Source organism: Saccoglossus kowalevskii, chromosome 17 (genome assembly GCF_978046115.1).
Source record: "Saccoglossus kowalevskii chromosome 17, keSacKowa6.1, whole genome shotgun sequence".
Lineage (NCBI taxonomy): Eukaryota > Metazoa > Hemichordata > Enteropneusta > Harrimaniidae > Saccoglossus > Saccoglossus kowalevskii.
In genome coordinates, this window is record NC_140657.1 from 23,663,969 (window position 1) to 23,679,629 (window position 15,661).

The following is a 15,661-nucleotide window of genomic DNA, read 5'->3' on the forward strand; positions in this document are numbered from 1 at the left end:
AATGAAGCCATATCTCTGACATGCTTTGACTGACAATTTTTTTTATTTTCATTATACATCATATCATAGATATACAGATGTATTGGTTGTACGATCTGATTCAAAATGGCAAGCCAGTAGCCATTTTGTTTTAATTAATGCTGTTTAAGAGATATATATATAACTTAGATTTGATAACTAACAGGGACTTTGCTATGCACGGATTGTTATTTATAGAAAGGGATATGACAGCCTATACCATACTTTATCTCATTTCTATATAGCCCTAACCTGAGCTACCCATTATAAATCAAGTTACAATGTCTATGATGTTTCTACTACCATGAAATTTAGATGAAACACATATAGGGTTAGATTACATTCTAAATAAATTGTATAGAATTGCAATCAAATTGACTTTAATTAAATTGCATTTTATACAAAATTTAAATTTATTTTAAAATTGTAAATAACAGGTCAGTGGTGGCAACAAAATGGTAATCACAATGACAGGCACATGGTGGTCAATTCAAAACCCCAAACTGCCTGAGTGCATACTTTGTGGTATCCTCATGATAACTTTATTATTACCCATTGTTGTCTGTTTCTAACTATAAGTCATGATTCATAAACCATTTCAGGAAATTTGTATGTGCACAATTGTCTGTTTTCAGTAACGTGATTATATTTCTATCACTTTTGATGCATACATTTTTGATGCATACAAGGTGAACGAATAGAAGAACTCTATTCCTGTCAGATGTATAATAACTCCATGACTATTTTTAACTGGTATAACGAAAGAGCCCTTACCAAATGACAAGCCAAGAAACATGTTCAAAATATTTGTTTACAATCAAACTTGAAATTTGAAACTTGTTAATCAGTGTGGGAAAAAGTCACTAGTAAATAATACTAAGTATTGTGTTTAAAACACACTTTATAAAATGTAATTTTTTTTTCAAATTGTCCCTAACATGTTTTTTGGGGAATCAAGTGAAATTGATTTGAACTAACCAATAAAATAGATTACAAAAATATTTTCGAAACACCAATTCAACAATTAAATATCCAGAGGTAAATTTTGGAAATCCAAGATGATACTTCTCACACTTGGTCGTGTTGTACAAAAAATACCAAACTTATGTAAGAAATGTGATCCAAGGACCTGGGGGGTGAGGAATTCTATTATTCTCACCAAGACAAAGAGAATGAAAACACAGTCACATAACTTGTTGTGAAGTACTAGTAGTCAGTTCACGAAGAACTCTCACAGTCCATCACAATACAGTTAGGTTCTCTTATTTCATGTAGTGAATTTTATTTTTTAAACGACAGAATTCAAATACTATGGCGGGCTTAATTATTTCCTGAACTTTATTTTCCCTGACAGCAAAATGCACTAAATTAAAACCAAGACAAAGAGAATAAAAACAGTCACATAAAGTGTTGTGAAGTACGGTTTGGTTGTTCTATTTCATGTTGTGAATTTCATTTAACAAACAACAGAATTCAAATACTGTAAAATACTTTATTTTCGCTGAAAAGTTTTTTGGGGCGTTTTGTATGGAATTTATTTGAATTTATTAGTTGAATATAAAATATGGGCAAAAAGGTATATTTGCTGGATTTTATTTTCACTGAATCATTCATTCAGCGAAAATAGTGAAAATTAATTCCAAGTGAAAATTTACAGCGAAAATTAATTAATTAATTAATTTTACAGTACCAAATTATTTGCTGGGTTTCATTTTCAGTAACAGTTTAATGCACTAAATTAAACCCAGTAAATATTCCAATTTAACAACAGAATGTATTGTTTCTTTCACAAATCTAGTGAATTTTGCTGCCAGATCAAATTTGCTAAAATCAACCCAGTGAATTTTTTCCCTTTTATAGCACCGGCTATTAATATGCATTGAAAATATTTTTTTTTTCGTTACCTTGCACAGTAAGTGTTATATCCTTGGTATCAGAGCCTGCAATACTTGTGATGCTACATCGATATCTACCACCTGATTTCACTTTTACATTACTGATCTGTAAAGATCCAGAATCTAGTAATAAGAAATCCTCAGAGTTCATATTCAAACGCCATTCATTGTGGTTCCATCTGACATCAGGTACTGGATCACCAATGGATTCACATGGTAAAATGACTGAATCTCCAACTACAGCAGTTATATGACTTGGTCCAGGTGAAATCCTAGGGGGTACTGTTGAAAGTCCAAACACAAAGTGTTAATTATTGATAAAATTAAGTTAGTTAGTTATTATCCAATTTGATTAAAATTAGATCTTATTGGGCTTTTTCATCTCATTTTTTTTATTCGTTTACTTGTTCATTTTTTTTATTTATTTTAGTCATAATTTTTCAAATTATTTTAATTTTAATTTTTTATTTTCTGACTGCGAATGCCCAAACGTGAGATCTCAAATAATTAGATTAGTCAACCAATTGGAGAAGGCCTTGTATACAGTGATTATGTCATAAGCCATTATGTTTATAAAGCCTTCTCAGAGTGGTTATTGAAGTTTGTGAGAGTTGAACAAGATCTATAGAGGTTGTCCGAATCTTTGGGTATTTGCAATCAGACAATTACAAAAAATTTAGATAACTGAAAAATATAATAAAATCACACACTAATTATCGGTAGTCATAATTATAATATAAAAATATAAAAAAAAAATATTTTAATCAGATGTATAACAGTGTGACCACAAACTGTGTGCTGAGAGTATTGGAGGCATAATCAAAATTTAAGATTAGCCTTTCAAAAAAGAAGCTTGGCAACTACTATTCGCCTGCTATTTGAGATGCACAAAATGAAACCAATGTGATCAACATTATAGAAGTTTATAATATTTGGTTGTACATCTATGGTTTGCAGTCTAATTTATTCCAGAGCACTTCCACCACAAGTTCAATTTAAATCTGATGTTTTGAAAGATCAGAAATTGGCTAATAATAATTAGATAATATGCATGTTTTTCAACGTTAAACTAAACACATATGTGAATTTCCCTAGAGCATCTATAAACCTATTTTCAATGAAATACGATAATTATGCAAATTAGGCAATTAGCATGCTCAAATTTCAATCTAAAACTAATTAGGCCTTAGCATTGTTCGAGGGCATTTATCGTACTTGTCAGACATAGTGACCACTAAATTTAATTTGTATCTTCAAAAAAATTACAGGCATATACAGACAGAAAGTTACACAGACAAATAGATACGCGAATAGACTTACCATTTACTTTCAATCTAATTTCTTTTTTTGTATCTCCAACAACATTACTAATAGTACAAATATATACACCACTGTCGGACGATTCCACTCTTGAAATATGTAATGACCCAGAATTCTTTACTTCATAATGGAGATTATTCCGAGATATAGTTAAATTTTCTTTTGTCCATGATTTGGTAGGTGGTGGTATGCTTTCAGCATGGCATGGCAAAGTTATAGGTTCACCTAGTGTTACAGTCACTACTTGACTAACATCTCCAATTATTGATGGTGCAACTAAAACAAAACAATTACACTGTGTTGAATTTATCTACATTCATCAACAGTTTTGGAAAAATCTATGGTATAATGTATAATGTGGGTGTTACTTATTACAAGGTCCATAGCACCAAGAGCCAAATGATTTCCAAGACTTTTCCAGACCTTTTCCCAAACTTTCTTGCATTTTTGCAAGACATTTTGACCCTTAATTCAGGCCAATATTATCACCAAAGTTCATCAAAGTTCTGAGGATATGGTAGTTCCCTGGAGAAAACAGGCCTTTTTTAAAATGAAATAATAATTATGAAAAAATTTACAGACTTTTCAAAGATTTTTTTATTTTTCCTGTAATTTGAAGACAACTTAAAGACTTTCCAGACCTCAACAAATCCAAAGACTTTCAAAGGATTTTCCCAACGCTATGGACCCTGTATTATTATTATTGTTACAGTGGATTTCACAAGGACATGAATTGTTTTCAAATGAAATATTTATAAATGTTTTATAAATTCTCAATAAATAGGTGAAGCATGTTAACAGATGCATGGGAATAAACACTGAAGGAAACCTGCAAAGACTCATGGGTAATGGCAGTCTTTCACGCCTGACAAGAACAACCATGTTAGACGACCAAATGACTGCGGTCAGCGACAGTAATCTCATGGGCCCTGATTTTACCCCCACTGACCAATGTATTTGAATGAAACATACTTGGTCACTCATGGTCAAATAAAAAAACAAAATTTACGTTAGAGTTTATGGTCAGGGAAAAAAGCAACCTTATTATTGAAATATGGTCTTCATGGTCAAGTAAAAACAAATTTAATTGTGCTGGCCATCAAAAGTGTTCATTCAGGATTACTGTAAAATCTGTATTAGAAGCTGCAGCTTGTATTAAAATAGTACAATGCAACAGAGGGGATGCGGCTTGTATTAGCACTATCTACACATATGAGAATTGGTGAATGTTTGGTTCTCAATTATTCAAAAAGTATGGGTGCGACTTCTTTTTTACGGTAAGCTGTGTACAACTGTGCCCAATCACGGTAAACCTATATATTCACACCAGCAGAATTAGATGTCATATATACAAACTGTCCACTTACCATGTACAATGAGTCAAATAGATTTACTATTCACACCAGCAGGATTAGATGCCATACATACATACTGTCAACTTACCATGTACAATGAGTCAAATAGATTTACTATTCACACCAGCAGGATTAGATGCCATACATACATACTGTCCACTTACCATGTACAATGAGTCAAAAAGATTTACTATTCACACCAGCAGGATTAGATGCCATACATACATACTGTCCACTTACCATGTACAATGAGTCAAAAAGATTTACTATTCACACCAGCAGGATTAGATGCCATACATACATACTGTCCACTTACCATGTACAATGAGTCAAATAGATTTACTATTCACACCAGCAGGATTAGATGCCATACATACATACTGTCCACTTACCATGTACAATGAGTCAAAAAGATTTACTATTCACACCAGCAGGATTAAATGCCATACATACATACTGTCCACTTACCATGTACAATGAGTCAAATAGATTTACTATTCACACCAGCAGGATTAGATGCCATACATACATACTGTCCACTTACCATGTACAATGAGTCAAATAGATTTACTATTCACACCAGCAGGATTAGATGCCATACATACATACTGTCCACTTACCATGTACAATGAGTCAAATAGATTTACTATTCACACCAGTGGAATTAGGTGCCATACATACATACTGTCCACTTACCATGTACAATGAGTCAAATAGATTTACTATTCACACCAGTGGAATTAGGTGCCATACATACATACTGTTAACTTACCATGTACAATGAGTCAAAAAGATTTACTATTCACACCAGCAGGATTAGATGCCATACATACATACTGTCCACTTACCATGTACAATGAGTCAAATAGATTTACTATTCACACCAGCAGGATTAGATGCCATACATACATACTGTCCACTTACCATGTACAATGAGTCAAATAGATTTACTATTCACACCAGCAGGATTAGATGCCATACATACATACTGTCCACTTACCATGTACAATGAGTCAAATAGATTTACTATTTACACCAGTGGAATTAGGTGCCATACATACATACTGTCCACTTACCATGTACAATGAGTCAAATAGATTTACTATTCACACCAGCAGGATTGGATGCCATACATACATACTGTCCACTTACCACGACTCAAATAGATTTACTATTCACACCAGCAGGATTAGATGCCATACATACATACATACTGTCCACTTACCATGTACAATGAGATGAATATTTTTACTATTCACACCAGCAGGATTAGATGCCATACATACATAAGTACCACTGTCACTTGTATGGACACCATCTATTTGTAAAGATCCATCTGATCGAATGTAGTAGCTAGGATCATTGGGAGATATAATTTGACCATTCCTCTGCCATGTAATTGTTGGTTTAGGAGTACCATGTGCTGGACACCGTAGAGTAACAGTTGTGTCTTTTATTGCAGTGTAGTTGCTTGGACTGTGACCTATCACTGGTGGAACTGGGCAAACAAGTGTCACATTAACATAACGTAAATAACCACAATGAATTGACTTAGTCTTTTCCACAAAACGAAACAAAACCCTAACCCTAAACCTAACCTTAAATTTTGAATGACTTCAAACATAGCAGAAATATATTTGTCAAGAATATTTAGTTTCCACCTCTTTTCCGCCTACTTTGCAGCTCAAATCATTTGTGCTGACATGACGTGACAGCCATTTTGGAATTGTTGAACACTGACGGCGCTATTCATTTCGTGCTTCACAGTGTGAAATTTTCTCAGATATTATTAGGCCAATGACAAAAAATTGAGTTAGGGTTAGGGTTTTGTTTCATTTCGTGGAAAAGACTAAGCCCAATGAATTATATATTTTTGGAAAATTAAGCAGCAGAATAGAAGTTAAACAATTTTATGAGGTACATGTGGCTGTCAATGATTTAATGAAAACTTTATTTCTCTCATTTTTAAACTTATCATCAATTTAAACTTCTGAAATAAAGTGCACAGATTTCAACTAAAGTTAATTACTTGTGTTTATAAATATGCCTGTACATCAAAAATCACTGAACTAGTACTGTAAAATCTGTATTAGAAGCTGCGGCTTCTATTAAAATGGTACAATACAACATAGGGGATGTGGCTTCTATTAGAGCATCTACACATATAAGAAATGGTGAATTTTTGGTTCTCAATTATTCAAAATGAATGGGTGCAACTTCTATTAGGGATGCGGCATCTAATACAGATTTTAAGGTATATTGAAATATTGACAATGCCCTACCCACCATCATCCAGAGACTACCAATCAAGTGGTGGCAGTCATCAGAAACAACATGTATCGTTCATTTTATTATTTATGTCCACTAACTTGCAAATTTTAGGATTATGATGGATGAGAATACCACAGGTAGCACTGTAAAATTTGTATTAGAAGCCGCAGCTTCTATTAAAATGATACAATGAAATGGAAAGGATGCGGCTTCTATTAAAATGATACAATGAAATGGAAAGGATGCGGCTTCTATTAAAATGATACAATGAAATGGAAAGGATGCAGCTTCTATTAAAATGATACAGTGAAATGGAAAGGATGCAGCTTCTATTAAAATGATACAATGAAATGGAAAGGATGCAGCTTCTATTAAAATGATACAATGAAATGGAAAGGATGCGGCTTCTATTAAAATGATACAATGAAATGGAAAGGATGCAGCTTCTATTAAAATGATACAATGAAATGGAAAGGATGCAGCTTCTATTAAAATGATACAATGAAATGGAAAGGATGCAGCTTCTATTAAAATGATACAATGAAATGGAAAGGATGCGGCTTCTATTAAAATGATACAATGAAATGGAAAGGATGCAGCTTCTATTAAAATGATACAATGAAATGGAAAGGATGCGGCTTCTATTAAAATGATACAATGAAATGGAAAGGATGCGGCTTCTATTAAAATGATACAATGAAATGGAAAGGATGCGGCTTCTATTAAAATGATACAATGAAATGGAAAGGATGCAGCTTCTATTAAAATGATACAATGAAATGGAAAGGATGCGGCTTCTATTAAAATGATACAATGAAATGGAAAGGATGCGGCTTCTATTAAAATGATACAATGAAATGGAAAGGATGCGGCTTCTATTAAAATGATACAATGAAATGGAAAGGATGCGGCTTCTATTAAAATGATACAGTGAAATGGAAAGGATGCAGCTTCTATTAAAATGATACAATGAAATGGAAAGGATGCAGCTTCTATTAAAATGATACAATGAAATGGAAAGGATGCGGCTTCTATTAAAATGATACAATGAAATGGAAAGGATGCAGCTTCTATTAAAATGATACAGTGAAATGGAAAGGATGCAGCTTCTATTAAAATGATACAATGAAATGGAAAGGATGCAGCTTCTATTAAAATGATACAATGAAATGGAAAGGATGCGGCTTCTATTAAAATGATACAATGAAATGGAAAGGATGCAGCTTCTATTAAAATGATACAATGAAATGGAAAGGATGCAGCTTCTATTAAAATGATACAATGAAATGGAAAGGATGCAGCTTCTATTAAAATGATACAATGAAATGGAAAGGATGCGGCTTCTATTAAAATGATACAATGAAATGGAAAGGATGCAGCTTCTATTAAAATGATACAATGAAATGGAAAGGATGCGGCTTCTATTAAAATGATACAATGAAATGGAAAGGATGCGGCTTCTATTAAAATGATACAATGAAATGGAAAGGATGCGGCTTCTATTAAAATGATACAATGAAATGGAAAGGATGCAGCTTCTATTAAAATGATACAATGAAATGGAAAGGATGCGGCTTCTATTAAAATGATACAATGAAATGGAAAGGATGCGGCTTCTATTAAAATGATACAATGAAATGGAAAGGATGCGGCTTCTATTAAAATGATACAATGAAATGGAAAGGATGCGGCTTCTATTAAAATGATACAATGAAATGGAAAGGATGCGGCTTCTATTAAAATGATACAATGAAATGGAAAGGATGCGGCTTCTATTAAAATGATACAATGAAATGGAAAGGATGCAGCTTCTATTAAAATGATACAATGAAATGGAAAGGATGCAGCTTCTATTAAAATGATACAGTGAAATGGAAAGGATGCAGCTTCTATTAAAATGATACAGTGAAATGGAAAGGATGCGGCTTCTATTAAAATGATACAATGAAATGGAAAGGATGCGGCTTCTATTAAAATGATACAATGAAATGGAAAGGATGCGGCTTCTATTAAAATGATACAATGAAATGGAAAGGATGCGGCTTCTATTAAAATGATACAATGAAATGGAAAGGATGCGGCTTCTATTAAAATGATACAATGAAATGGAAAGGATGCGGCTTCTATTAAAATGATACAATGAAATGGAAAGGATGCGGCTTCTATTAAAATAATACAATGAAATGGAAAGGATGCGGCTTCTATTAAAATGATACAATGAAATGGAAAGGATGCGGCTTCTATTAAAATGATACAATGAAATGGAAAGGATGCGGCTTCTATTAAAATGATACAATGAAATGGAAAGGATGCAGCTTCTATTAAAATGATACAATGAAATGGAAAGGATGCAGCTTCTATTAAAATGATACAGTGAAATGGAAAGGATGCAGCTTCTATTAAAATGATACAATGAAATGGAAAGGATGCGGCTTCTATTAAAATGATACAATGAAATGGAAAGGATGCGGCTTCTATTAAAATGATACAATGAAATGGAAAGGATGCGGCTTCTATTAAAATGATACAATGAAATGGAAAGGATGCGGCTTCTATTAAAATGATACAATGAAATGGAAAGGATGCGGCTTCTATTAAAATGATACAATGAAATGGAAAGGATGCGGCTTCTATTAAAATGATACAATGAAATGGAAAGGATGCGGCTTCTATTAAAATGATACAATGAAATGGAAAGGATGCGGCTTCTATTAAAATGATACAATGAAATGGAAAGGATGCGGCTTCTATTAAAATGATACAATGAAATGGAAAGGATGCGGCTTCTATTAAAATGATACAATGAAATGGAAAGGATGCGGCTTCTATTAAAATGATACAAGGAAATGGAAAGGATGCAGCTTCTATTAAAATGATACAATGAAATGGAAAGGATGCAGCTTCTATTAAAATGATACAGTGAAATGGAAAGGATGCGGCTTCTATTAAAATGATACAATGAAATGGAAAGGATGCGGCTTCTATTAAAATGATACAATGAAATGGAAAGGATGCGGCTTCTATTAAAATGATACAATGAAATGGAAAGGATGCGGCTTCTATTAAAATGATACAATGAAATGGAAAGGATGCGGCTTCTATTAAAATGATACAATGAAATGGAAAGGATGCGGCTTCTATTAAAATGATACAATGAAATGGAAAGGATGCGGCTTCTATTAAAATGATACAATGAAATGGAAAGGATGCGGCTTCTATTAGAGCATCTACACATATGAGAAGGGGTGAAATTTTGTTTTTCAGTTGTTCAAAAAGAATGGGTGCGACTTCTATTAGAGATGCGACTTTTAATACAGATTTTACGGTACTAAATGCAAACCACAGTAACAGATGCCAGTGATAACAAACTTATAACGTACCTTGTACTTTGACGGTTGAGGTAAATGAACTGTTACCAGCAATATTCGAGGCAACACATATATATTTACCAGCGTCTGATACCTTGGCTTTACTGATAAATAGACTACCATCATCAGTTAATGTGAGACTATCTTGTACATCAGTATTGATTGGTTTACCATCTTTTAACCAGCGAATAGTTGGAGGAGGATTACCAATCAGAATCTGACAAGTGATGGTAGTATGGCTGCCTTTAATAACATTGATCTCAGGATTACTGAAAGCGATCACTGGATGCACTGAAACGAAACATGTAAAATATTATTTACAGCAACACTGACATCAGACCTGCACACGTGTCCATTCTATTCTATCATTCTTCTTCTGTTCTCTGACCATTGTCTCTTTATAGTGAGCACTATGATCAGTTCAAAACATAAACATTGCTCACAATTTGTAGTACTTTATCATCACAAAAATGTATGAATTTACTAGCTTGCTTGTAAATGTGTATTATTTAAACTATTAACAGAAATCTTAAAAGTGGTTGATGTCAATCAATTTTATCATTTGTTGTTGTCTGAGCTATCCCTATCTATTCACTATATAATTTTAATCACAAAAATGTTTGTGCAACAATTTGCAAAATCTTGGTTACAACTTGATATTAACATGAAATTAACATTTCCTCTTGGAAACCTAACTGGGCTAGTAGTCCCATGGTAACATCTGAATGTGTTGGTACGAGCAGCCAAGCACAAAAATGTAAATACAAATAAATACACATCCTGATTGTAAATTTCTAGTAGTCCATTTGGGCTACAGATTTTTCAAAATCGTACTGTACTCCGATGACCATAATTGAGATAGTGTTGATTTTGTATCATGGTGATATAACTTTACCCACAATTCATTGCACAAGACTTGTAACAACAGCCAATGTAGCAAAAGATTTCAGGACAAATTCTCACCAATGCCAGTAATTCTGAGGTACGCTGATACTTCTTCTTTTCCAAATTGATTTTCAACAACACACACATAGGTACCTTCATCCTCCACTTGAAGGTCTGAAAACAACATAAAAAAAATTTATTATTATTATTCAACAATATAAAATTAGGAATTTTTGACATGAAAAATCAATATGTGGACACATTTTCATGCTTGAAATAACACTGATACTCACCTCTGATAAAAAGAGTTCCATCTTCTCCAATCTTAGCTCTTTTATTTGTTTCTAGTGAATCATTTTTTTTATACCAGGAAGTCTGAGGTCTTGGGAAACCATAGGACACACAAGGTACCGAAATGTTCATACCAATATCAACACCAATATCATATGGTGGCTGAAGTATGAATGGTTCACCTAGCAACAAGTTAACAAAAAATTGTTTTTCATCATGCTGATTGAACCAGAGATAACAAATATTGTTTTTTGCCATACTGACTAAACCGGAAATATCGGTATACTCGGTATATTGTTTTTTGCCAAACTGACTGGACCGGAAATATTGGTATACCCTGTATATTGTTTTTTGCAATGCTGACTGGGCCAGAACTATCGGTATACACGGTATATTGTCTTTTGCCATATTGACTGGACCGGAAATATCGGTATACCCTGTATACTTTTTTTTGCCATACAGTCTGGACCAGAAATATTGGTATATCCAGTATATTGTTTTTTGTCATACTGACTAAACCAGAAATATCGGTATATCCGGTATATTGTTTATTGCCATTCTGACTGGACCGGGACTATCGGTATACCCGGTATATTGTTTTTTGCCATACTGACTAAACTGGAAATATCGGTATACCCGGTATATTGTATTTTGCCATACTGAAATATCGGTATACCCGGTATATTGTTTTTTGCCATACTGAAATATCGGTATATCCGGTATATTGTTTTTTGCCATACTGACTAAACTGGAAAAATCGGTATACCCGGTATATTGTTTTTTGCCATACTGGCTAGACCAGAAATATCGGTATATCTGGTATATTGTTTATTGCCATACTGACTGGACCGGGATTATCGGTATACTCGGTATATTGTTTTTTGCCATACTGACTAAACTGGAAATATCGGTATATCCGGTATATTGTCTTTTGCCATACTGAAATATCGGTATACCTGGTATATTGTTTTTTGCCATACTGGCTAGACCGGAAATATCGGTATACCCGGTAGATTGTTTTTTGCCATACTGGCTGGACCGGAAATATCGGTATACCCGGTATATTGTTTTTTGCCATACTGACTAAACCAGAAATATTGGTATATCCGGTATATTGTCTTTTGCCATACTGAAATATCGGTATACCTGGTATATTGTTTTTTGCCATACTGGCTGGACCGGAAATACCGATATACCCGGTAGATTGTTTTTTGCCATACTGATTGTCTGATTGTGTTCACCATGATGAAGCATATACCGGTAATACACTGTGTTTTTTATGAGCGGAGACTCCCGCTCATAAATACTCCAGCTTAATTTTCCAACTTAAATGCAATTAATGCTGCATACATTAACAGCATTTTAATCAACCAATCAAAATTACAGGCACATAATATGAACATATTAAACATAAAACATTCAATTCGCAACTTAGCAAATGCGCTTGCTATACTAAGCAGACACGCTCCCCATTATGCTACAGCACAATATGATAAAAGCAGACAGACCAAGATCGCGTTTTTAATCTTTTAACCCCCAGTTCCCTCTTTTCATCAAAAGTCACAAAAGAGTCCCGTTCATAATCAGCACTTTTCTTCAGAAGACTGGGACAAAAATAATCAAATTTTTTTAAGTAAAAAATGAAAATTGACTGAAATTTTGTCTGTTGGCTCCAAAATTAGGGTCAGTTTCCAGAAATATTGAAGAATATAGGGGAAAAAGTGCAGAAAAATGTGAGGAATAGTCTGGTGGTGAAAAACAATATGACATACAATATGCTATTGTATCATTATATCAGGTGTTCATTATAATGAGGTCACAATGTATTTTATTTATTTAACCACAAGTAACGCTGAAGATGGCAAATAAATAAATAAATTGCAGGAAAACTCATAATTCATTTTTTACTCACTGCCAACATCTAAAGTAATAACATCACTGTCTGATCCAGCAGAGTTGGTTGCGATACAAGTATATTCTCCGGAATCCATCTCTTTAGTTCCGACGATTACTAAATCACCATTTGGTTGGACCTCAGTGAAGCCAGAACTCAACACAGGGATACCTTCTTTAAACCATGTGATTATAGGTGGAGGTATTCCTTTAGCAGGACAATTTAACTTAGCTGTCTCTCCATACTCAACTAAAACTTTACGCCTAAGTAAACGTATCCTTGCTGCCTCTATAAAAACAGAACATTCAGAAATTATGGTAATTTATACTGATTTATTCCAGAATGAACAAATTATATGTGTGTTAAATTATCTTCAAAGGATTATACTGTACTCTGTTTTGTCACTTGTGGCATAACAGTGTCCCTCAATTCTTCCCAAGAACTGTAATTTTTGCTATTAGTTGCTTCTTTAAATTTTTATTTTTATTTTTTAGATTTTAGATGAGCAAAGAATACAACATAAACTTACCAATGTAAGTAACATGCAAAGATTTCTTGTCCGTTCCAGCAGTATTACTAGCAATACATGCATACAATCCACTCTCGGAGGTACTGGCATTGAATATATTCAAAACTCCATCTTTTGATACAGTAATCTTTGGACCATTTGTTAGTTTCAAATCATCTTTAGTCCAGTACAACGACGGTGCTGGCAGACCTCGAGAAGAGCAGGATATGGTGATATTGTCGCCTGATATGAAAGTCACGTTACGCATATTGATGGAGACTTTCGGCATTTCTATATGAAATAAAAATAAATGCAGGAGTTACTCAACCTTGTACATATTTGAAACATTGATAACCTAAAACTACAAGTTGCTTTTCATGGTTGCCTGAACAATGTTGATTGATTCCTTTATTATGTGTATTCCTCATTGCATGAAGAAATAGTACAAGTAGAGCATCTATGTACCAAGTTTCATTGAAATCTGTTTAAAAGTAACAAGTGAAAATGCAGGAAAGAAATGGCAAATTAATATGCAAATTAGGGCATTAATATGTATGTATTTCAACCTAAAACTAATCAGGTATGAGCGTTATCCCAGAGCATTTATGTACCAAGTTTCATTGAAATCTGTTTAAAAGTAACAAGTGAAAATGCAGGAAAGAAATGGCAAATTAATATGCAAATTAGGGCATTAGAATGCACAATTTTAAACCAAAAACTTATCAGGTATAATCATTATCCCAGAGCATTTATGTACCAAGTTTCATTGGAATCAGTTTAATATTATGCAAGAAACAAATGATTATGCTAAAAAAAATGCTAATAAATATGCAAAAAATGTTGTATTTTGGACATGCTTTGTTAGTTTTCATTCAAACTTCATTCGTCCGAACGGGGACTAATTAGTTACTGAGTTGTAATACAATCCAAGAAACTACATGTATGCACCTTGTGTTTAGTTACAGCGGTCTGTCTAGCTAACATATTTAAACATCACATGTTGTCTGTCTCTACCAGGACCAAGCAAGGCAAAATACTCCAGCTTAATTTTCCAGCTTAAATGCAATTAATGCTGCGTACATTAACAGCATTTTAATCAACCAATCAAAATTACAGACACATAATATGAACATATAAACATAAAACTTAGCAAATGTACCTTTCTACACTAAGCGGACACGCTCTCCATTATGCTACAGCACAATATGATAAAAGCAGACAGACCAAGATCCGCGTTTTTAATCTTTTAACCCCCAGTTCCCTCTTTTCATCAAAAGTCACAAAATATATAGTCTCGCTCATAGTCAGCACTTTTCTTCAAAAAATTGGGACAAAAATAATCAAATTTTTTTAAGTAAAAAATGAAAATTGACTGAAATTTTGTCTGTTTGCTCAAAAATAAGGGTCAATTTCCAGAAATATTGAAGAATATAAAAAAAAAAATTGCAGAAAAATTTGGGCAATAGTCTGGTGGTGAAAAGATTAATGATTTCGCTATGGACTGATTGCAGAGATCTTGATAAATAAATAAATAAATAAATAAATAAATAAATAAATAAATAAACAAACAAACAAACAAACAAACAAACAAACAAATAAATAAATAGATAAATAGATAAATAAATAAATCACCTTGTATTGCTAGGAAGACATCTTTGACACTCGAACCACCTTCATTTGACGCAATACACTGGTATCTACCACCATCTGCCTGGTTAACTTCCCTGATTTCTAAGGATCCATTGGAAAGAAACTTCACTCTTGGGTGCCTTGATAAAACAACAAAACTGTCTGGTTTTGTCCACGTCATGTTGAATTGTACCGTACTATATGCAGTACATGTCAGCACAGCATTT

General features: G+C 33.3%; 1 protein-coding gene across 1 annotated transcript in view; it reads right to left on the reverse strand.

Moving 5' to 3' along the window:
- The window catches only part of LOC102806401 (hemicentin-1-like), a 140,397-nt gene extending 124,736 nt beyond the window's left edge, over window positions 1-15,661 (reverse strand). Inside the window, exons 1-9 of the mRNA XM_085492155.1 lie at window positions 15,438-15,661; window positions 13,827-14,096; window positions 13,316-13,585; window positions 11,406-11,585; window positions 11,191-11,286; window positions 10,240-10,518; window positions 5,814-6,086; window positions 3,234-3,509; window positions 1,923-2,195 (exon numbers count right to left, since the gene is read on the reverse strand). Coding sequence (XP_085348281.1) covers window positions 1,923-2,195; window positions 3,234-3,509; window positions 5,814-6,086; window positions 10,240-10,518; window positions 11,191-11,286; window positions 11,406-11,585; window positions 13,316-13,585; window positions 13,827-14,096; window positions 15,438-15,615 — 2,095 coding nt within the window. The 5' untranslated portion in view covers window positions 15,616-15,661. The remainder of the gene's footprint in view (window positions 1-1,922; window positions 2,196-3,233; window positions 3,510-5,813; window positions 6,087-10,239; window positions 10,519-11,190; window positions 11,287-11,405; window positions 11,586-13,315; window positions 13,586-13,826; window positions 14,097-15,437) is intronic.